Consider the following 25,999-nt stretch of genomic DNA (forward strand, 5'->3'; position numbering starts at 1 on the left):
ATTCTGAATGCAGTTTTTGATGTAAATGGAGAAAAAACAAACAAACAACAATGTAGCTAAATGTGGACACACGGATACTATAGGTAGAGTTTAATGGAGTTTTCCTTGAAATAATTCTATTTTTTTTAAACAGATATATAAGAAAGCAGCATTATAAAGGTTCTATAACATTTATGGGTTCTATATATTTGATACTTGTACACATAGTAGTGGGAGCTTCAACATTTCTCCTGCTTATGATAACGTCTCAATCCCCTTTATCCATCCACTTCAAGCTATAAATCATGCAACAAATTCACATTCCAAAACGTGCAACAGGAAAGTTTTCGGAAAACTAAGGTGGACCCCATATTTTACTGCCTGGTCTGGATCGGCCTCTCAAAAAAAAAAAGTTCCTCCCGTATCTCTCTGAAAACTCAGGCCCAGAAAGGGTTTGGAAACAAGGGAACCCCCATATCTTATGGCTTTGGCCTAAAATGTTGGGTTGGTCTGTAATGCAGTATATACCCGCGCCACTCAATACTCATTCTCACTATGTTATATACTCCTATGGGGGTGCATTGCCTTGCTACCCTATAATTAATTTTTAAATATGCTAAAATCATGCAGCAGGAACCTTCTTGAACAATGTGGAACCTATAAATGTACCCTACACTATATATATATATATATATATATATATATATATATATTTACCAAACATACTTATATAATATATATATATATATATATATATATATATATATGTATATATATTATTATTATTATTTTATTTTTTTTATGTACCCAATATACTTCTAAATATATATATATATATATATATATATATATATATATATATTTATTTATATACAGTGGGTATTTAGTTAGCCACCAATTGTACAAGTTCTCCCCCTTATAAAGATGAGAGGCTGTAATTGTCATCATAGGTTATAACCTCAACTATGAGAGACAGAATGAGACAAAATCCATAAAATCACATTGTCTGATTTTTTAAGAATTTATTTGCAAATTATGGTGGAAAATAAGTATTTGGTCAATAAAAAAAGTTCTTCCCAATACTTTGTTATATTCCCTTTGTTGGCAACGACAGAGGTCAAACGTTTTCTGTCTTCACAAGGTTTTCACACACTATTGCTGGTATTTTGGCCCATTCCTCCATGCAGATCTCCTCTAGAGCAGTGATGTTTTGGGGCTGTCGCTGGGCAACACAAACTTTCAACTCCCTCCAAAGGTTTTCTATGGAGTTGAGATGCTTGAAATGCTTCTTACCAAGCCACTCCTTCATCAGGGTGGTGTGTTTGGGATCATTGTCATGCTGAAAGACCCAGCCACGTTTCATCTTCAATGCCCTTGCTGATGGAAGGAGGTTTTGACTCAAAATCTCACAATACATGGCCCTATTCATTCTTTCCTTTACACAGATCACTTGGTCCCTTTGCTGAAAACAACCCCAAAGCATGATGTTTCCACCCTCATGCTTCTCAGTAGGTATGGTGTTCTTTGGATGCCACTCAGCCTTCTTTCCCCTCCAAACACTACAAGTTGAGTTTTTACCAAAAAGTTCTACTTTGGTTTCATCTTACCATATGACATTCTACCAATCCTCTTCTGGATCATCCAAATGCTCTCTAGCAAACTTCAGACTGGCCCGGACATGTACTGGCTTAAGCAGGGGGACACGTCTGGCACTGCATGATTTGAGTCCCTGGCATCATAGTGTGCTACTGATGGTAGCCTTTGTTACTTTGGTCCCAGCTCACCGTTCTTGTGATCATTTTGACACCAGGGGGTGACATCTTACATGGAGCCCCAGATCGAGGGATATTATCAGTGTCTTGTATGTCTTCCATTTTCTAATAATTTCTCCCACAGTTGATTTCTTCACACCAAGCTGCTTGTCTATTACAGATTCAGTCTGCCCAGCCTGGTGCAGGCCTAAAATTTTGTTTCTGGTGTCCTTCGACAGCTCTTTGGTCTTGGCCATGGTGGAGTTTGGAGTGTGACTGTTTGAGGTTGTGGACAGGTGTCTTTTATACTGATAACAAGTTCAAACTGGAGCCATTAATACAGGTAACGAGTGGAGGACAGAGGAGACTCTTAAAGAAGAAGTTACAGGTCTGTGAGAGCCAGAAATCTTACTTGTTTGTAGGTGACCAAATACTTATTTTAAACCATGATTTACAAATACATTTTTTTAAAATCAGACAATGTGATTTTATGGAATTTTTTTCTCATTCTGTCTCTCATAGTTGAGGTATACCTATGATGATAATTACAGCCTCTCATCTTTTTAAGTGGGAGAAATTGCAAAATTGGTGGCTGACTAAATATTTTTTCCCCCACTGTATATATATATATATATATATATATATATATATATATATATATTAATATGCCTTGGCTAGAGTGTTGAGGTGGTCTCTACAGTAGTCTATGCAACAACACCAAACCACTTTGGTAATGGAATGGTGGGATGGGGGTGAGGGGCATTGCATTCAAAACCATACAACTTTTGCATGTGGGGACCCCAAAATCTAAAATATTGATGGGGCCTTTAAACCAGTATAACCCCTAACCTCACCCAGCCCACACAATTTAATGGTGGAGGACAGGGACGTGCACAGACATTTTGGGGGGAAGGGGCTGAACTGAAGAAAAAGGGCACTTCCCATAGTTATTAATATAAATGTGCACATAATGAAGCCAGACGGCGGCCCAGGGCACTTTTAGGAGTAACATCAAAAGGGGAGGGGCTCAAGCCCCCTTTACAGTCAACCTGTGCATGTCTCTGGTTGAGGGGGTGTATTATTTTTAGATGCAAGGGGACCCCATATGTTGCTGTCTGACTTTAAATGTTGGCTTGTAGTGGTTGAGGGGGTTTATTTAGTTAATATCATATTCAAAAACATGCAATAGGAAACTTTTTAAGACATGTGAACCCCATAATTTAAGTGCTCCCCCCCCCCCCCCCAATATTTAGCTTGTTTTATGGATTAGGGGCTATTATGGTTTGACAGCCCAAATCTTTCATGAACACAATCCAGGCAATACACTATCATGTTCATTTGCTTAGAAGAAATTGCAGTGTCCAAGGAGCAGATAAAGGTTAGCTATACACAACACACAGACTTCTATTACTCCCCATAGCAACAAGCCTATTTATAATGTGTCCTACCTGCATCAAAGGGCTGCAACAAGAAGCTAGATGCAGGTCTACAGGTACATTCAAGCACTAAGATGAAGAAAAAAACTCGCGTCAGCAGGTGAATGAAACGCGTCCAATTACATTACATGCACAATTAAAAATTAAAAATAAAATTTAAAAAAAAGCATTGACACTCCATCTGGCTTCATATCGGAGATGAACCATTTTAAAAATAATTAAATAAATAAATTAAATAAATAAATAAACAAATGAATTAATTAATTAAATAAACAAATAAATATAAATAAATAAATATATATGTGATGAAACTTAAAAGAAAAAAGGAAAATAGAATAGGGAGTCAAGCAAAATCAAATGAAAATTAAATAAATAATAATAATAATAATGCAATCTGGCGTCTACTAGTAACTTGTAGCTTCCGCAGTGATGTCATAGGAGGCATGTGGTGATGTCATCTTGAGTACAAGTGAAAGGCTACAAGGCCCAGGGGGGTGGGGGGGGGGGGAAGTAAGATTTTCGGAGGAGCTGCTTCTTCTCCGTCTTACCATACTCAAGTTCAAAGTAAAGACAAACATAAAAGCTAACAATGGAAACGTAACAGAAACATAAACAAAGAAAGTAAAGAGGGTGGCGCTTTGTTTCCATCGCCGACTTGAAGGGGTATTCCAGGAAATTTTTTTTTTTTTTTTTTAAGATCAACTGGCTCCAGAAAGTTAAACAGATTTGCAGATGACTTCTATTAAAAAAATCTTAATCCTTCCAATAATTATCAGCTGTTGAAGTTGAGTTGTTCTCATCTGTCTGGAAACAGTGCTCTCTGCTGACATCTCTGCTTGTCTTGGGAACTGCACAGAGTAGAAGAGGTTTGCTATGGGAATTCGCTTCTACTCTGGACAGCTCCCGAGACACGTGTCATCAGAGAGCACTTAGAAAAGAAAAACTCAACTTCAGCAGCTCATAAGTACTGAAAGGATTAAGATTTTTTTAATAGAAGTCATTTGCAAATCTGTTTACCTTTCTGGAACCAGTTGACCAGTTGATATAACTGGATAACCCCATTAAACGCTTCCCCACCCCCTCCCGACCATAGATTCCTATACCCTCACCATATATTTCTGATATTTTAGAAATAAATTCTTTAATATGATGGTAAAGAAGAAAAAAAATCCAGTAAGATGTTTCGAATTCCGGTCCTTGGGGCTGGTGCTTTTTTGGTTGTAAAGGCGCAAAAGTTCCAAACCCTTTACCATGAAACAAGTCCTCGGGTTGGGGCAGTGTTTCCCAACCTGTGTGCTTCCAGCTGTTGCAAAACTACAACTCCCAGCATGCCCGGGCATGCTGGGAGTTGTAGTTTTGCAACAGCTGGAGGCACATTGGTTGGGTATCCCTGGTTTAGAAGGAGGAATATAACTTTTTCGGATTGGAAAAGTTCTACCCTGCTTGCCGGTAATCCAGAAAGTCTGATAATCCACAGCATATTGGGTAAATTCAGACGTGGCATTTTTTTTTTTTTTTTTTTTTGCAGTATTGCGACATAGCGTTTGCGCGGAAATGTTTTACATTTTATTTTATGTATAAAAAAAATTCACTAAAGTTACAGTCTAAAACTTTATCACATCCTTCTGATAATCCACAATATTACGGTATTCTTAAAAAAATAAAAAAAAGTTTAAATAAAACTTCTGCCAACTTCTTTTATAAACTGCTAGCAAATCACAAATCATCCAAAAAAACTAAAAAAATCCGGCTCAGAATCAGCCATATTGCGGTATCATCAATTGTGGCTTCTTTGGCGTGAAAATAATTCCATAGTTGTTCCAAAAAGAGTAATTAAAAGAAATACATTATTTAATAAACTTCACTGCTTCCCTCAGATAATCCAGATTTTTTATATATTTATATATATATATATATATATATACATACACACACTCATACACAGTGGGGCAAAAAAGTATTTAGTCAGCCACTAATTGTGCAAGTTCTCCCACTTAAAAATATGAGTGAGACAAAATTAAGAAAAAAAATCCATAAAATCACATTGTCTAATTTATTTGCAAATTGTGGTGGAAAATAGGTATTTGGTTCTCACAGACCTGTAACTTCTTCTTTAAGAGTCTCCTCTGTCCTCCACTTTTTACCTGTATTAATGGATCCTGTTTGAACTTGTTATCAGTATAAAAGACACCTATCCACAACCTCAAACAGTCACACTGCAAACTCCACTAGGGCCAAGACCAAAGAGCTGTCAGAGGACACCAGAAACAAAATTGTGGACCTGCACCAGGCTGGGAAGACTGAATCTGCAATAGGCAAGCAGCTTGGTGTGAAGAAATCAACTGTGAGAGCAATTATTAGAAAATGGAAGACATACAAGACACTGATAATCTCCCTCGATCTGGGGCTCCACGTAAGGTCTCACCCCCTGGTGTTAAATGATCACAAGAACGGTGAGCAAAAATCCCAGAAGCACACGGACCTAGTGAATGACCTGCAGAGAACTGGGACCAAAGTAACAAAGCCTACCATGAGTAACTCATTACACCACCAGGGATTCAAATCATGCAGTGCCAGACGTGTCCCCCTGCTTAAGCCAGTACATGTCCGGGCCAGTCTGAAGTTTGCTAGAGAGCATTTGGATGATCCAGAAGAGGATTGGGAGAATGTCATATGGTAAGATGAAACCAAAGTAGAACTTTTTGGTAAAAACTCAACTCGTCATGTTTGGAGGGGAAAGAATGCTGAGTTGCATCCAAAGAACACCATACCTACTGTGAAGCATGGGGGTGGAAACATCATGCTTTGGGGCTGTTTTCAGCAAAGGGACCAGGACGACTGATCTGTGTAAAGGAAAGAATGAATGGGGCCATGTATTGTCTAATTTTGAGTGAAAACCTCCTTCCATCAGCAAGGGCATTGAAGATGAAACGTGGCTGGGTCTTTCAGCATGAGAATGATCCCAAACACACCGCCCAGGCAACGAAGGAGTGGCTTCATAAGAAGCATTTCAAGGTCCTGGAGTGGCCTAGCCAATCTCCAGATCTCAACCCCAAAAAAAAACTTTGGAGGGAGTTGAAAGTTCATGTTGCCCAGTGACATCCCCAAAACATCACTGCTCTAGAGGAGATCTGCATGGAGGAATGGGCCAAAATACCAGCAACAGTGTGTGAAAACCTTGTGAAGACAGAAAACATGTGACCTCTGTCATTGCCAACAAAGGGGATATAACAAAGTATTGAGATTAACTTTTGTTATTGACCAAATACTTATTCTCCACCATAATTTGCAAATAAATTCTTTAAAAATCAGACAATGTGATTTTATGGATTTTTTTCTCATTCTGTCTCTCATAGTTGAGGTTATAACCTATGATGATAATTACAGCCTCTCATCTTTATAAGGGGGAGAACTTGTACAATTGGTGGCTGACTAAATACTTTTTTGCCCCACTGTGTGTGTGTGTATATATATATATTTACAGTGAAGAATTTTTTTTTATGATTTTGTACATTTGTTCACTGACAAAGAAATGTTAAGTCTATCATTTTAATGGTCGGTTTAAATAGCAAAAAATAGCAAAAAAACTTTTTTTAAATGCAGAAAAATGCTTTTCATATAAATTATGAATTGATTTGTATTTTACTCTGTGAAATAAGTATTTGATCCCCCATCAATAACATTTCTGGATCTCAGATGTCTTTTATAGAGATTACGAGCTGAGATTAGTAGCACTCTCCTAAAGGGACCACTCCTAATCTCAGCTTGTTACCAGTATAAAAGATACCTGTCCACAGAATCAATCAATCTGATTCCAAACTCCACTATGGCCAAGACCAAAAGGGCTGTCCTAGGTCAGGGACAAGATTTTAGACCTACACAAGGCTGGAACGGGCTACAAGACCATCACCAAGTAGCTTGGGGAGAAGTTTACAACAGATGGTGCGGATTATTTACAAATGGAAGAAAGAAAAAAATTCACATCCATCTCCCTTGGTTGGGTGATCCATGTAAGATCTCACCCAGAGGTGGCTCTTCCACAAGCCGAGTAAGGGTGGGTTCACACTACGTTTTCTCCCATACGGGAGCGCATACGGCAGGGGGGAGCTAAAACCTTGCGCTCCCGTATGCCTTCGTATGCGCTCCCGTGTGTCATTCATTTCAATGAGCCCGCCGGAGTGAAACGTTCGGTCGGCTCATTTTTGCGCCATATGCGCTTTTACGACCGGACCTCAAACCGTGGTTGACCACAGTTTTAGGTCCGGGGGAAAAGAGCATACGGCGCAAAAATGAGCCGACCGGATCGAACGTTTCACTCCGGCCGGCTCATTGAAATGAATGACACACGGGAGCGCATACGAAGGCATACGGGAGCGCGAGGTTTTAGCTCCCCCCTGCCGTATGCGCTCCCGTATGGGAGAAAACGTAGTGTGAACCCAGCCTTAGACGGCTGCCTAAGGCCTCGCACTTGAGGGGGCCTTGCAGACACCCGAACCCCACCCGAGTAAGTGGCGATGCGTACAGGGGTCTGTTGCTGCTTTTACTACCTAAAGGGGGCTGGTACCACAGTCACTAAGAAAACAATTGGTAACACACTACGCCGTGAAGGACTAACATCCTACAGTGTCCGCAAGGTCCCCCTGCTCAAGAAAAGCTCATGTACAAGCCTGTCAGATGTTTCCTAGAGAACATCTGGATGATGAGGACTTAATGTATCCCCCAATCACATAACTGTTGGCTCCAAGAATCAACGCGTATCCAAAGCTTTGGCTACAACCATTGCAATCCCCCCCAAAATCATAACTACTTTAGCAAAATAAACTAATTTTAGAATTTGCAACATTGTATTCTATTTGAAAATACAGTTGTTTTCCCAATAAGGCCCCTCAGCCGACGGCCAATCAAATGAATCGCAACAAAGTAACACATGTTAAGGCAACAAATCGATTTCATTGATTTGTATCAGAATCTGGTAACAACATAGAGGTAAGTGTCTACAGATCATCTTCGCACCCCTAATGCTGGTGTTATGTAGGTTTCCATGTCTGGGGGTCTAGGGGCACCAATGGCTGACACGTGCTGTAACAGTTAAGTGTTGAGGCGACGCAGTGCCGGCGCTTATTACAGTCCGCCTCACATTTCTGTCCCTGCCAAAGTAATTAAAACAAGTTTGTTTTCTTTCCTTATATTAAGTATATTTTCCTTCCGCCCTCTTAAATATTACTCTCCAGCCTCACGCGCTGCAGGATTAGGTAACACTGTGCGGATAACAATAAAGCTTCCTGCAAATCCGTCATTAATATAAGCGGTCAGGCGGCCATAGACAGGAAGGGGCCACAGGGGGAAAAAAAACAAAAAACCATAGGTCCCCCTCCTCCCGGGACCGGTTCATACCACTAAACCCAACAACCCCAAAACTGGAAGTTCAGAACTTGTAGGAGCCTTACAGGTGTCAAAACGCAGAATCCCGGGCCAGTGGCCTTCTTTGGGAGAGGTTCGGCACTAAAAACCACACCAATATACACAAAAACCTGTTAAAAATAAAACACCAGTGTTTTTGACCCTCCCATTGATTTCAATGGGAGAAAAATGATACCTCACGAAAGACAAAACATGTCCCTTATTTTTCAGGCAGATAAAAAAAAAAAACCCAGGACGAAGGATAATCGCCGAAACGTACGTTGGGGTGGCGTCACTCCTGCACTTCCTATTGTTTTAGGTTGGTACTGTGGGGGAGATTTATCAAAACCTGTGCAGAGGAAGAGTGGTGCAGTTGCCCATAGCAACCAATCAGATTGCTTCTTTCATTTTCCACAGGCCTCTTTAGAGGCCTGTGGAAAATGAAAGAAGCAATCTGATTGGTTGCTATGGGCAACTGCACCACTCTTCCTCTGCACAGGTTTTGATAAATCTCCCCCTGTATGTTTTCTGATGCATCTTAAAGGGGTATTCCAGGTGAAAACTTTTTATATATATATATATATATATATATATATATATATATATATATCAACTGGCTCCGGAACGTTAAACAGATTTCTAAATGACTTCTATTAAAAAATCTTAATCCTTCCGATAGTTATTAGCTTCTGAAGTTTTCTGTCTAACTGCTCAATGATGATGTCACGTCCCGGGAGCTGTGCATGATGGGAAAATATCCCCATAGGAACTGCACAGCTCTGGGACGTGAGTCATCAGAGAGAAGGTAGACAGAAAACAACAACTCAACTTCAGAAGCTAATAACTATTGGAAGGATTAAGATTTTTTAATAGAAGTAATTTACACATCTGTTTAACTTTCCGGAGCCAGTTGATATATGAAAAAAAAAAGTTTTGGCCTGGAATACCCCTTTAAAGACTTATGTCTATTTATTTCAATGTACAGCTTTACCCTTTGTCCTTTTTGCACTCTATATTTATCTTCACATGGGTTTGCACTAGTGACGCCCTTTGTTGTCCTGTACCCCCCCCCTTGTCAGTTTCCCCCTTTGTTGTTTTTTAATTCTAAACAATAAAATATTTCTATTTTATCCCTAAATTACTCCATCTTGTCTTTAGTTTTTCCAATACAAGGAATCCATATCTGAAGCCGTTTGTGTACTAGGTTCCCACTTCCATAGTAATATATATTTATCATTCATTTATTATTGATATACTGGTAGAACCTATTAGGTATTGTGCTATTTGCTAATTATTAGATTAAAAAAAACACACAAAAAAAACTTGTTTTTCACAAGTCTTACAAAGAGGGTTTTTTTCAAGCAAACCCATTTACTATTGCAAACCCAACATGTTTGTTTAATTTATTTATCAATGATATAGAGGATGGTAATAACAGCTCTGTTTCTATCTTTGCAGATGACACCAAGCTTTGTAGCACGGTACAGTCTATAGAGGATATGTATATAGAGGGGGGCTGTGTATATAGAGGGGGGGCTGTGTATATAGAGGGGGGGGGGTACAGTCTATAGAGGATGTGTATAGGTTACAAGATGACTTGGATAGACTAAGTGTCTGGGCATCCACTTGGCAAATGAGGTTCAATGTGGATAAATGTAAAGTTATGCATCTGGGTACTAATAACCTGCATGCATCGTATGTCTTAGGGGGGCTGTGTATATAGAGGGGGGGCTGTGTATATAGAGGGGGGCTGTGTATACTAATAACCTGCAGCATCGTATGTCTTAGGGGGGATTAAACTGGCAGAGTCACTGGTAGAGAAGGATCTGGGTGACTTGTAGATCACAGACTACAGAATAGCATGCAATGTCAGGCTGCTGCTTCCAAAGCCGGCAGGATATTGTCATGTATCAAAAGAGGCATGGACTCAAGGGACAGGGACATAATACTCCCCCTTTATAAAGCATTGGTACGGCCTCACCTGGAATATGCTGTTCAGTTTTGGTCGCCTGTTCATAAAAGGGACACTGCGGAGTTGGAAAGGGTGCAGAGACGCGCGACTAAACTAATATGGGGCATGGAACATCTTAGCTATGAAGAGCGATTAAAGGAGTTACAATTGTTTAGTCTTGAGAAGAGACGTTTAAGGGGGAATATGATAAACGTATATAAGTATATAAATGGCCCATGCAAAAAATATGGAGAAAAACTGTTCCAGGTTAAACACCCCCAAAGGACGAGGGGGCACTCCCTCCGTCTGGAGAAGAAAAAGTTTAGTCTCAAGGGGTTTAGTCTCACGCCTTCTTTACCGTGAGGACTGTGAATTTATGGAACGGTCTACCTCAGGAACTGGTCACAGCAGGAACAATTAACAGCTTTAAAACAGGATTAGATACATTCCTGGAACAAAATAACATTAATGCTTATGAAGAAATATAAAATGTCATCCCTTCCCCAATATCGCGCCACACCCCTACCCCTTAATTCCCTGGTTGAACTTGATGGACATATGTCTTTTTTCGACCGTACTAACTATGTAACTATGTAACTATATGTTTTGTCGGGTTGTGCGCCAGAATTTGCGCCAGAATTGAAAAAACCCTGATTAACTCTCCTTTTTGCTAAAAAAAAACCTGAAAAAGGGGCATGGTCACTGGGAAAAAGGGCGTGTTACCGACATTTAAAAAAATAAAATAACATACTTACTAAGGTTTCCACAGAAAATGTGGTGGATTTGAGCTGAGGAAAACCTGACAGATCAGAGCAGGTGTAAAAAAAAGCAAAATGTAGGGAAACCTTAATAAATACCGTGGGAAAAACCCACAAAGAAACCTACACAACACTCTTAGTAAATAAGGGCCAATGGGGAACATTTATCAAAACCTGTGCCGAGGAAAAGTTGCCGAGTTGCCCATAGCAACCAATCGGATCGCTTCTTTCATTTTGCAGAGGCCTTGTTAAAAATGAAAGAAGCGATCTGATTGGTTGCTATGGGCAACTGGGCAACTTTTCCTCAGGACAGGTTTTGATAAATCTCTCCCAATGTGTTTTTATTGTTTGTTTGTTTTTTTGCATCAAGAACCACAGAGATTTTCTCTGAGTGAACGCGCCCTTAGAACTCTGAAAAACTAAAAAGTCTTCCCTAGAGCATGCTTTATTTTGGACCCCAAAAAACCCTTAAAAAAAAAACAACATTGGAAAAGGTCACATAAAAAACACTTAGGGGGAGATTTATCAAAACCTGTGCAAAGGAAAAGTTGCATAGTTGCCCATAGCAACCAATCAGGTCGCTGCTTTCATTTTCCACAAAATGAAAATGAAAGATGCGATCTGATTGGTTGCTATGGGCAACTGGGCAACTTTTACTCAGCACAGGTTTTGATAAATCTCCCCCTAAGGTCATATTCCATTATAAGGTCACAAGAGAGAAAAAGCCAAGAAAAAAATAAATACCCCAAAAAGAAAGGTGGGGGAGATTTCTCAAAACCTGTGTAAAAGATGGCGTGGTGCAGTTGCCCATAGCAACCAATCAACTCGCTTCTTTGATTTTTAAAGATGCCTGTCAAATATAAAAGAAGCGATCTGATTGGTTGCTATAGGCAACCGCACCACTCTCCCTCTACACAGGTTTTGATAAATCTCCCCCCAGTGTTTTTTTTTTAGTTCCCCCCCCCCCCAGAAAAACACACGTCACAGGCTTCTCAAAACTACCTTGTTGCCCATAGCAACCAATAAGAGATCAGCTTTCATTTTACCAGAGCATGTTTCAAAAATGAAAGCTGAGCTCTGATTAGTTGCTACAGGCAACAAGGAAAAGTTTTTGCGCTCTCACACAGTCTTTGCGCTCTCACACATACTGCAGTGTTTTTTTTTTTTGTGTGCCGGCTAAATTTTTTTAAAATTGTTTTTGTTGCCCATAGCAACCAGAGAGCGGCTTTCATTACTCTTAAAAACAACCAACGCTACGCTGTGGTTGGTTGCTATGGGCAACAATGATAGTTTTTCACTCACATTTTTCAGAAATTTACGCTGAATATGTCTTACGGGTTTTTTACAGTTTTGTTTATTTTAGTCACAGCCCCAACCCCCAGGATTAGCAAATGCACTGCACTGCGTAAAAAGCGTAACAAGTCCCGCAGAACGCTCCACCTGTAGAAGTGACTGACAGTAAGGCTATAATCACAAGGTGGAATGTTCGTATGGAAAATTGCCGTGCAGACATTCCACAGACAACGGAGTGGCGGTAGGACATGCCGGTGCTAGGACCGTTCAGAAATGCGCACTCTGGACCAATGGGACGCATGGAAGATTCATGCGGGATTCCGCACGGACATTCTGCTGCGTGAACCCGGCCACAGGCCGGGTTCACGCAGCAGAGTGTCCGTGCGGAATCCCGCATGATTCTGCCGCACGGTCATTCTGCTGCTGTATAAGATGGATAAGCATTTCTGACGCCGCTGTCTGTGGAATGTCCGCACTGACATTTTCCGCGCGGTTATTCCACCATTTGAGCATAGAAAATTGTGCTGCATGCTCCGTACGACAGAGGGCGCATAAGGGAATTCACCCAAAGTATATAATATGCTACTTTATACAAACACTATAAAAATAATAATAATAAAAATAATAATAATAATAATAATAATGAAAATAATAATATAATAATAATAATAATAAATAATAATAATGAAAATAATAATGAAAATAATAATAAATAATAATAATAATACAAATAATGAAAATAATAATAATACAAATAATGAAAATAATAATATAATAATGAAAATAATAATAATAAATAATAATAATGAAAATAATAATAATAATAATAATAATATAATAATAATGAAAATAATAATAATAATATAATAATAATGAAAATAATAATAATAATATAATAATAATGAAAATAATAATGAAAATAATAATAATATAATAATAATGAAAATAATAATAATTAATTATTAGCATTTTATTATCAATATTATTTTTATTATTATCATTGTTTTTACTATTTTTATTATCAATAGTATTATTATTATTATCATTATTATTATCAGCTCAGTAACCTTCACTCATTACCACAGCATCGTGCTCTGCAGAAAAGTTAAGGACCCTTCAACATATGGCTAAGAAGGAGGGACAAATATAACCCAACATCTCCTTTATAGAACAGAACACGGAGGCCAAACAAATCTCTTATTAAAGGGCCCCTGACCAAATACACTCAAACCTATAACAAAAACTATAATAGTACAGCAGTGTTTCAAGAGGAGGGAAACCTGACAAGATGAACATACGTATAAGTCTGCCAGCAGCAAGGAAAAGAACGGGACGAGCAGAGCAGATTGATATATTGTTTTATAGATAAATATTCAGAAACACTTACTGATGAAAATAAGTGTCAAGGAGTCCAGTGGGCAGGCCTAAAAAGTGATTGACAACTGTGCCCAGGAAACCGTATACTGGACTCCTGTATATACTAGCAACAGCTCCAATTTATGATAAAAGATGCAGCTCAGGATCAGTACAGGATAAGTAATGTAATGTATGTACACAGTGACCTCACCAGCAGAATAGTGAGTACAGCTCTGGAGTATAATACAGGATATAACTCAGGATCAGTACAGGATAAGTAATGTAATGTATGTACACAATGACCCCACCAGCAGAATAGTGAGTACAGCTCTGGAGTATAATACCGGATATAACTCAGGATCAGTACAGGATAAGTAATGTAATGTATGTACACAGTGACCTCACCAGCAGAATAGTGAGTACAGCTCCAATTTATGATAAAAGATGCAGCTCAGGATCAGTACAGGATAAGTAATGTAATGTATGTACACAGTGACCCCACCAGCAGAATAGTGAGTACAGCTCTGGAGTATAATACAGGATATAACTCAGGATCAGTACAGGATAAGTAATGTAATGTATGTACACAGTGACCTCACCAGCAGAATAGTGAGTACAGCTCTGGAGTATAATACAGGATATAACTCAGGATCAGTAGAGGATAAGTAATGTAATGTATGTACACAGTGACCTCATCAGCAGAATAGTGAGTACAGCTCTGGAGTATAATACAGGATATAACTCAGGATCAGTACAGGATAAGTAATGTAATGTATGTACACAGTGACCTCATCAGCAGAATAGTCTACAGCTCTGGAGTATAATACAGGATATAACTCAGGATCAGTACAGGATAAGTAATGTAATGTAATGTATGTACACAGTCACCTCACCAGCAGAATAGTGAGTACAGCTCTGGAGTATAATACAGGATATAACTCAGGATCAGTACAGGATAGGTAATGTAATGTATGTACACAGTGACCTCACCAGCAGAATAGTGAGTACAGCTCTGGAGTATAATACAGGATATAACTCAGGATCAGTACAGGATAAGTAATGTAATGTATGTACACAGTGACCTCACCAGCAGAATAGTGAGTGCAGCTCTGGAGTATAATGCAGGATATGTAATCATCTATGAAACAAATAGATGAAGTGGGGGGATTAGTGACCCATCACGGTAGAGAATACTTTGTACCCAGAGTAATAAGGCTCAGTCCCCAGGATTCCAGGCACAGATGAGGCGGCGTGAGAGGAGAGCGAGCGGCTGGGCGCAGGGGGAGAGGAACAGAAATTCAATTTTGAGGAATTATGGTGTCTTCATGGCGCTCTGAGGAAACACAGGCCCTTCTGTCCCTGGAGCGCGGCCAGCTCAAAGTGATTTTAGTTGTTATATAAAAACAGCACACGTGAAACAGGACTAAAAACTCGATTATCTGGTGTTGGAATTGGACTGGGGCAGTTCCAGAGAGAGTGTAATATCCAAAATGAAGAACACATGGCTCCTTCCTAGCAGGGCCAGAGCCTTCATTTTCATAGGAAGAGAAACTGGGCCGAATTGCTGCGGGAAGCGAATAACCATCTGCACAAATAGGGGCAGGGGAGAGATAAGACCGGTGACACACGGGGGTCCATTGGGCCCCCAGATGTAAGAGAACTTAAAGCTTAAACCCCCTTTAAAAAGGTAATATTGATCACACAGCCAGATTTGACTCCTTTTGCATAAAAGTCATCTGCAGAATAGTGAGTGCAGCTCTCGAGCAGAATACAGGATATACAGTCATGGCCGTAAAATGTTGGCACCCCTGATATTTTTCAAGAAAATGAAGTATTTCTCACAGGAAAGGATTGCAGTAACACATGTTTTGCTATACACGTGTTTATTCCCTTTGTGTGTATTGGAACTAAACCAAAAAAGGAAGGAAAAAAAGCAAATTGGACATAATGTCACCAAACTCCAAAAATGGGCTGGACAAAATTATTGGCTCCTTAACTTAATATTTGGTTGAACACCCTTTGGAAAAAAAAAAGTGAAATCAGTTCTTCCTATAACCATCAATAAGCTTCTTACACCTCTCAGCCGGAATGTTGGACTCTTCCTTTACAAACTGCTCCAGGTCTCTTATTGGAAGGCGCCTTTTCCCAACAGTAATTATAAGATCTCTCCACAGGTGATCAATGGGATTTAGATCTGGACTCATTGCTGACACTTCAGAACTCTCCAGCACTTTGTTGTCATCCATTTCTGGGGGCTTTCTGACACTGGGCTGTACAGTGCGACCCAAAATCCATTGGTAATCCTCAGATTTCATGATGCCTTGTACACATTCAAGGTCCCCAAAACATCATTGAACTCCCCCATATTTCACTGTAGGTACTGTGTTCTTTTCTTTGTAGGCCTTATTCCGTTTTCGGTAAACAGTAGAATGATGCGCTTTACCAAAAAGATCTATTTTGGTCTCATCTGTCCACAAGACGTTTTCCCAGTAGGATTTTGGTTACTCAAGTTCATTTTGGCAAAATGCAGTCTTTCTTTTTTATGTCTCTATGTCAGCAGTGGGGTCCTCCTGGGTCTCCTCCATAGTGGGGTCCTCCTAGGTCTCCTCCATAGTGGGGTCCTCCTGGGTCTCCTCCATAGTGGGGTCCTCCTGGGTCTCCTCCATAGTGGGGTCCTCCTGGGTCTCCTCCATAGTGGGGTCCCCCTGGGTCTCCTCCGTAGTGGGGTCCCCCTGGGTCTCCTCCATAGTGGGGTCCTCCTGGGTCTCCTCCATAGTGGGGTCCTCCTGGGTCTCCTCCGTAGTGGGGTCCCCCTGGGTCTCCTCCATAGTGGGGTCCTCCTGGGTCTCCTCCATAGTGGGGTCCTCCTGGGTCTCCTCCATAGCGTTTCATTTCATATAAATGTGGACGGATAGTTTGCGCTGACACTGATGCTCCCTGAGCCTGCAGGACAGCTTGAATATCTTTGGAACTTGTTTGGGGCTGCTTATCCACCATCCGGACTATCCTGCGTTGACACCTTTCATCAATTATTCTCTTCCGTCCACGCCCAGGGAGATTATCTACAGTGCCATGGGTTGTAATCTTCTTGATAATGTTGCGCACTGTGGACAAAGGCAAATCTAGATCTCTGGAGATGGACTTGTAACCTTGAGATTGTTGATATTTTTCCACAATTTTGGTTCTCAAGTCCTCAGACAGTTCTCTTCTCCTCTTTCTGTTGTCCATGCTTAGTGTGGCACACACAGACACACAATGCAAAGACTAAGTGAACTTCTCTCCTTTTTATCTGCTTTCAGGTGTGATTTTTATGTTGCCCACTCCTGTTACTTGCCCCCAGGTGAGTATAAAGGAACATCACATGCTGGAAACAATCTTATTTTTCTACAATTTTTAAAGGGTGCCAATAATTTTGTCCGGACCATTTTTGGAGTTTGGTGACATTATGTCCAATTTGCTTTTTTTTCTCCCTTTTTTGGTTTAGTTCCAATACACACAAAGGGAATAAACATGTGTAGAGCAAAACCTGTGTTACTGCAATCCTTTTCTGTGAGAAATACTTCATTTTCTAGTAATTTCTAGATAATGAATGTAATGTATACACCCAGTGACACTGTTTCTGTGCAGACTTTCGCATGGTGATCAGACAATGTTGTATCATGTGAATACACTCTTAGAGAAGGATATACTCAGTACAGAGGCAGAATACAGGAGGTGGTGATGGCTGAGGAGGGATGAGGAGCACTAACCATAAACCAAGGCAGAATCTTTATTGGGGCTGTGAGACATTGATCCTGACCAGGCTGATGAACGCACCAGAGCGCAGCCGGAATAGATGATGTTTGTATTTTGGAAATGATGAGACCAGGACTGAACCTTAAATCATGACAGATGCTGAGATACCACTGGAAAGAGGCGCCGCACGCAATCCTTATGTTCCAGCAGCTCAGCTATAGTCCTAGATCTGATCATAACACGATCAGTACAGGATAAGTAATGTAATGTATGTACACAGTGATCTCACCAGCAGAATAGTGAGTACAGCTCTGGAGTATAATACAGGATATAACTCAGGATCACTACAGGATAAGTAATGTAATGTATGTACACAGTGACCTCACCAGCAGAATAGTGAGTACAGCTCTGGAGTATAATACAGGATATAACTCAGGATCACTACAGGATAAGTAATGTAATGTATGTACACAGTGATCTCACCAGCAGAATAGTGAGTACAGCTCTGGGGTATAATACAGGATATAACTCAGGATCAGTACAGGATAAGTAATGTAATGTATGTACACAGTGACCTCACCAGCAGAATAGTGAGTACAGCTCTGGAGTATAATACAGGATATAACTCAGGATCAGTACAGGATAAGTAATGTAATGTATGTACACAGTGACCTCACCAGCAGAATAGTGAGTACAGCTCTGGGGTATAATATAGGATATAACTCAGGATCAGTACAGGATAAGTAATGTAATGTATGTACACAGTGACCTCACCAGCAGAATAGTGAGTACAGCTCTGGAGTATAATACAGGATATAACTCAGGATCAGTACAGGATCAGTAATGTAATGTATGTACACAGTGACCCCACCAGCAGAATAGTGAGTACAGCTCTGGAGTATAATACAGGATATAACTCAGGATCAGTACAGGATAAGTAATGTAATGTATGTACACAGTGATCTCACCAGCAGAATAGTGAGTACAGCTCTGGAGTATAATACTGGATATAACTCAGGATCAGTACAGGATAAGTAATGTAATGTATGTACACAGTGACCTCACCAGCAGAATAGTGAGTACAGCTCTGGAGTATAATACAGGATATAACTCAGGATCAGTACAGGATAAGTATTGTAATGTAAGTACACAGTGACCTCACCAGCAGAATAGTGAGTGCAGCTCTGGAGTATAATACAGGATATAACTCAGGATCAGTACAGGATAAGTAATGTAATGTATGTACACAGTGACCTCACCAGCAGAATAGTGAGTACAGCTCTGAAGTATAATACAGGATATAACTCAGGATCAGTACAGGATAAGTAATGTAATGTATGTACACAGTGACCTCACCAGCAGAATAGTGAGTGCAGCTCTGGAGTATAATACAGGATATAACTAGGATCAGTACAGGATAAGTAATGTAATGTATGTACACAGTGACCTCACCAGCAGAATAGTGAGTACAGCTCTGGAGTATAATACAGGATATAACTCAGGATCAGTACAGAATACGTAATGTAATGTATGTACACAGTGACCCCACCAGCAGAATAGTGAGTACAGTTCTGGAGTATAATACAGGATATAACTCAGGATCAGTACAGGATAAGTAATGTAATGTACGTACACAGTGACCTCACCAGCAGAATAGTGAGTACAGCTCTGGGGTATAATATAGGATATAACTCAGGATCAGTACAGGATAAGTAATGTAATGTATGTACACAGTGACCTCACCAGCAGAATAGTGAGTACAGCTCTGGAGTATAATACAGGATATAACTCAGGATCAGTACAGGATCAGTAATGTAATGTATGTACACAGTGACCCCACCAGCAGAATAGTGAGTACAGCTCTGGAGTATAATACAGGATATAACTCAGGATCAGTACAGGATAAGTAATGTAATGTATGTACACAGTGATCTCACCAGCAGAATAGTGAGTACAGCTCTGGAGTATAATACAGGATATAACTCAGGATCAGTACAGGATAAGTAATGTAATGTATGTACACAGTGACCTCACCAGCAGAATAGTGAGTACAGCTCTGAAGTATAATACAGGATATAACTCAGGATCAGTACAGGATAAGTAATGTAATGTATGTACACAGTGACCTCACCAGCAGAATAGTGAGTACGGGGTATAATACAGGATATAACTCAGGATCAGTACAGGATAAGTAATGTAATGTATGTACACAGTGATCTCACCAGCAGAATAGTGAGTACAGCTCTGGAGTATAATACAGGTTATAACTCAGGATCAGTACAGGATCAGTAATGTAATGTATGTACACAGTGACCCCACCAGCAGAATAGTGAGTGCACAGTACATGTAGATTTGTTTCTATAACACGATGTCCTAGGTGATTGGACTATTTTAGACGATTACTGGGACTTCTCTATATCTGTAATTTGCATTTATCCACAAAGCCAAATGCTAGAATTATTTGTCCTTGTGACATTCATGAATAGTATGAGGAGAACAATAGGATGAATTTGGCTCTAGAACAGGAGTATATACACCAGCCAAATATCCTAAAGGAACGCTATGCTGACTACACGGACCTGCCAGGAATCTAAGTACACAAGACTGCAAATAGACAGTGCAACAGCCCATACTATACACCAGGGCTTCCCATCCAGTGTTCCTCCAGCTGTGGCAAAACTACAACACCCAGCATGCCTGGACAGCCAAAGGCTGTCCTGGCATGCTGGGCGTTGCAGTTTTGCAACAGCTGGAGGCACACTGGTTGGAAAGCACTGCTATACAGTATCACATATGAGGCTGAGACACGTGGGCTCCACAGACACAATCACATATATGTGTTTAGATACTGTTTAGATACAGTAGGTCAGCAGACAGTATCACACATGGTAGGTTTAGATACAGTAGGTCAGCAGACAGTATAACACATGGTGGGTTTAGATACAGTAGCTCAGCAGACAGAATCACACATGGTAGGTTTAGATACAGTGCTTTATCAAACAGTACCATACATGGTAGGTTTAGATACAGTATCTAAGCAAACAGTATTAAATGTTATAGGTTTAGATAAAGTAGCTTCAGCAAACAGTATCACACGGTAGGTTTAGATACAGTAGCTCAGCAGACGGTATCACGCATGGTAGTTTTAGATAAAATAGTTCAGCAGAAAGTATATCTTGATAGGTTTAGATACAGAAGCTAATCAAACAGTATCACACATGGGAGGGTTGTATATAGCAGCTCAGCAGACAGTATATCATGATAGGTTAAGATACAGTGGCTCTGCAGACAGTATCACACATGGTAGGTGTAGATACAGTAGCTCAGCAGAAAGTATATCCTGATAGGTTTAGATACAGAAGCTAAGCAAACAGTATCACACATGGGAGGATTGGATATAGTAGCTCAGCAGATAGTATATCCTGATAGGTTTAGATACAGTGGCTCAGCAGACAGTATCACACATGGTAGGTGTAGATACAATAGCTCAGCAGACATTGTATCATGATAGATTTAGATACAGCAGCTCAGCAGACAGTATCACACATGGTAGGTGTAGATACAGTAGCTCAGCAGAAAGTATATCCTGATAGGTTTAGATACAGCGGCTCAGCAGATAGTATCACACATGGTAGGTGTAGATACAGTCGCTCAGCAGATATTGTATCATGATAGATTTAGATACAGTAGCTCAGCAGACATTGTATCATGATAGATTTAGATACAGTGGCTCAGCAGACATTGTATCATGATAGATTTAGATACAGTAGCTCAGCAGACATTGTATCATGATAGATTTAGATACAGTGGCTCAGCAGACATTGTATCATGATAGATTTAGATACAGTAGCTCAGCAGACATTGTATCATGATAGATTTAGATACAGTGGCTCAGCAGACAGTATCACACATGGTAGGTGTAGATACAGTAGCTCAGCAGACATTGTATCATGATAGATTTAGATACAGTAGCTCAGCAGACATTGTATCATGATAGATTTAGGTACAGTAGCTCAGCAGACATTGTATCATGATAGATTTGGATACACTAGCTCAGCAGACATCGTATCATGATAGATTTAGATACAGTAGCTCAGCAGACATCGTATCATGATAGATTTAGATACAGTAGCTCAGCAGACATTGTATCATGATAGATTTAGATACAGTAGCTCAGCAGACATTGTATCATGATAGGTTTAGATACAGTAGCTCAGCAGACATTGTATCATGACAGATTTAGATACAGTGGCTCAGCAGACAGTATCACATCTGATGCTATGTAAATAATTGTATATCTACTGGTATACACTTGGCCCCAGGGCAGCAGATAGGTCCCCGGCGGCGGGGGGAGGAGCAGCAGTTTTGCAGCAATCACTTGAGAAAATAAATATGTAACATAAAACGATGTTAATCAGCAGCAGATCCCTGGATGCGGTTACGGGAATACGGGGCGGAAAAGTGCGATCACAAAACCGCCCCCCTCCCTCCTCGACAGTTACAGAACAGAGCCCGGGACATATACAACCACATAAATATATAGGATGTGGCCTCGGATTCCTGAGGGGCCACACTGTTATTTTCTGGGATCTCGGCATCATCTGTAAACACGGAATAAATCTGTCGCTAAGACAGAAACCTCCATAAATTGTTCGCGCTTTTCCCCCATGCTGGATGTTCTGCCGCCCATTTAATCTATATAGTTAATAACCCAGGTTCCTCCGCTCAGAGTTCACAAAGGTGGAACTTCACCCCTGGATTTAAAGAAATTCTGCTCTTTTTGGGGAAACCCCCTCTCCCCGAAAAGGAATAAATCCATATAACAGTGTTTCCCAACCAGGATACCTTAAAGGGGTACTCCGGTGGAAAAGGTTTTTTTTTTAAATCAACTGGTGGAAGAAAGTTAAACAGATTTGTAAATGACTTCTATTAAAAATCTTAATCCTTCCAGTACTTATCAGCTGCTGAATACTACAGAGGAAATTATTTTCTTTTTGGAACACAGTGCTCTCTGCTGACATCATGAGCACAGTGCTCTCTGCAGAATCACAAGCACAGTGCTCTCTGCTGACATCTCTGTCCATTTTAGGAACTGTCCAGAGTAAGAGAAAATCCCCATAGCAAACATATGCTGCTCTGGACAGTTCCTAAAATGGACAAAAATGGACAGAGATGTCAGCAGAGAGCACTGCGCTCGTGATGTCAGCAGAGAGCACTGTGCTCATGATGTCAGCAGAGAGCACTGTGTTCCAAAAAGAAAATAATTTCCTCTGTAGTATTCAGCAGCTAATAAGTACTGGAAGGATTAAAATTATTTTATAGAAGTAATTCACAAATCTGTCTAACTTTTTTGGCACCAGTTGATTTAAAAAAAAAACTTAAAAAAGTTCTCTACCGGAGTACCCCTTTAAGCAGTTGCAAAACTACAACTACCAGTATGCTGGGAGTTGTAGTTTTGCAACAACTGGAGGCACACTGGTGGGAAATGCTGTAATAAGGGATTTCTTCCTTGTTTTCTAGGGGCATGCGGACAGGGGGTTTCCCAAAAAAGAGCAGAATTTCTTTAAATCCAGAGGTGGAGTTCAATCATTGTGAACTCTGAGCAGAGGAATCTGGGTTATTAAAGGGGTATTCCAGGAAAAAACTTTTTTTTTATATATATATATATATATATATATATATATATATATATATATATATATCAACTGGCTCCAGAAAGTTAAACAGATTTGTAAATGACTTCTATTAAAAAAACCTTAATCCTTTCAGTACTTATGAGCTGATGAAGTTGAGTTGTTCTCTGATGACACCTGTCTCGGGAACCGCCCAGTTTAGAAGCAAATCCCCATAGCAAAACCTCTTCTACTCTGTGCAGTTCCCGAGACAAGCAGAGATGTCAGCAGAGAGCACTGTTGCCAGACAGAAAAGAACAACTCAACTTCAGCAGCGGATAATTATTGGAAGGATTAAGATTTTAGAAATCCGTTTAAAGGGGTAATCCAGGAAAAGATAAACAGAGCTAATTTCTTTAAAAAACAGCTCCACGTCTGTCCCCAGGTTGTGTGTGGTATTACAACTTGGCTCCATTCACTTCAACGGAACTAGGCTGCAGAACCACACCCAACCTGGGGACAGACGGGGAACCGTTTTTAAAAGAAATTAGCTTTGTTTTTCTATTTCTGGATAACCCCTTTAACTTTCTGGAGCCAGTTGATTTAAAAAAAAAAAGTTTTTTCCTGGAATACCCCTTTAACTATAGGTTTCCTTTACTTCTCTCCAGTGTTTAGACAAGCGGGATTAGCGAGGTCGGCCCTAAATCCTGCCGCCTGACAGACGGGGGTCGCAGGTCACATGTTCTGGGGACACATATACAATGACAGGAAGTGCAATAATATTCAATGTATCCTGGAGCCCACCATGAACTTCTACCTCATTCTGGGTTACTTGAACTTACAGAAAGTTTTAACTCCTGAGAAAGTTGGGTGACAAGTGATATGGCTGTCATAGAGTCCAACAGTCCTGAAGGCCCAGCGTGTCTGGTTCAGGACTCCTGGAAAGCTGGGTGACCACCAGTGGGTCATGGTTCACTAGTCTTTCTTGTCATATATAATAGTTTCCTAAGCAGCACCGACCTGTCAGCAAAACTTCACCACCGGGGCGGGTGATGATGGACAGAGAAGGTCCACCCGCCCGGAGGGCAGCGAATGACCAACACCAGGGTGAGGAAGAGGAGGAGCGGCGGCACGATGGATGGAGAGCGGTCAGCAAAACTGAGAAACCAGGGGGAACAGTCAGGATACACAGCATGATGGGAGTGATACTGTGTATGAGATAATGGGGACAGCAATGATGGGAGTGATACTGTGTATGAGATAATGGGGACAGCAATGATGGGAGTGATACTGTGTATGAGATAATGGGGACAGCAATGATGGGAGTGATACTGTGTATAAGATAATGGGGACAGCAATGATGGAAGTGATACTGTGTATGAGATAATGGGGACAGCAATGATGGGAGTGATACTGTGTATAAGATAATGGGGACAGCAATGATGGAAGTGATACTGTGTATGAGATAATGGGGACAGCAATGATGGAAGTGATACTGTGTATGAGATAATGGGGACAGCAATGATGGAAGTGATACTGTGTATGAGATAATGGGGACAGCAATGATGGGAGTGATACTGTGTATGAGATAATGGGGACAGTAATGATGGGAGTGATACTGTGTATGAGATAATGGGGACAGCAATGATGGGAGTGATACTGTGTATGAGATAATGGGGACAGTAATGATGGGAGTGATACTGTGTATGAGATAATGGGGACAGTAATGATGGGAGTGATACTGTGTATGAGATAATGGGGACAGTAATGATGGGAGTGATACTGTGTATGAGATAATGGGGACAGTAATGATGGGAGTGATACTGTGTATAAGATAATGGGGACAGCAATGATGGGAGTGATACTGTGTATGAGATAATGGGGACAGCAATGATGGGAGTGATACTGTGTATGAGATAATGGGGACAGTAATGATGGGAGTGATACTGTGTATGAGATAATGGGGACAGTAATGATGGGAGTGATACTGTGTATAAGATAATGGGGACAGTAATGATGGGAGTGATACTGTGTATGAGATAATGGGGACAGCAATGATGGGAGTGATCCTGTGAATGAGATAATGCGGACAGCAATGATGGGAGTGATACTGTGTATGAGATAATGGGGACAGCAATGATGGGAGTGATACTGTGTATGAGATAATGGGGACAGTAATGATGGGAGTGATACTGTGTATGAGATAATGGGGACAGTAATGATGGGAGTGATACTGTGTATAAGATAATGGGGACAGTAATGATGGGAGTGATACTGTGTATGAGATAATGGGGACAGCAATGATGGGAGTGATACTGTGTATGAGATAATGGGGACAGCAATGATGGGAGTGATCCTGTGAATGAGATAATGCGGACAGCAATGATGGGAGTGATACTGTGTATGAGATAATAGGGACAGCAATGATGGGAGTGATACTGTGTATGAGATAATGGGGACAGCAATGATGGGAGTGATACTGTGTATGAGATAATGGGGACAGTAATGATGGGAGTGATACTGTGTATGAGATAATGGGGACAGTAATGATGGGAGTGATACTGTGTATGAGATAATGGGGACAGTAATGATGGGAGTGATTATACCCCGATCTCTCAACTATTACACTGGGACCAGGATCAGTATCTGCTCCATTTGTGGGGAACCTCAAAGAATTCACAAGGAGATGGGGAGAACATACAGTGTCCAGATAAGACCCCTGGATGTA

The 25,999-nt window shown here is 40.5% G+C and overlaps 1 protein-coding gene across 19 annotated transcripts in view; it reads right to left on the bottom strand.

Moving 5' to 3' along the window:
• Window positions 1-25,999, bottom strand: part of TCF7L2 (transcription factor 7 like 2) — a 304,484-nt gene that overhangs the window by 180,497 nt on the left and 97,988 nt on the right. For 10 of the 19 annotated variants that reach the window (XM_056530839.1, XM_056530842.1, XM_056530838.1 and 7 more), the window contains exon 4: window positions 3,179-3,235. The exons of the other annotated variants lie outside the window; for them this stretch is intronic. In XM_056530839.1, the coding sequence (XP_056386814.1) occupies window positions 3,179-3,235 (57 nt within the window). The remainder of the gene's footprint in view (window positions 1-3,178; window positions 3,236-25,999) is intronic. 19 annotated transcript variants of the gene reach the window in all.

Source organism: Hyla sarda, chromosome 7, assembly GCF_029499605.1.
Source record: "Hyla sarda isolate aHylSar1 chromosome 7, aHylSar1.hap1, whole genome shotgun sequence".
Lineage (NCBI taxonomy): Eukaryota > Metazoa > Chordata > Amphibia > Anura > Hylidae > Hyla > Hyla sarda.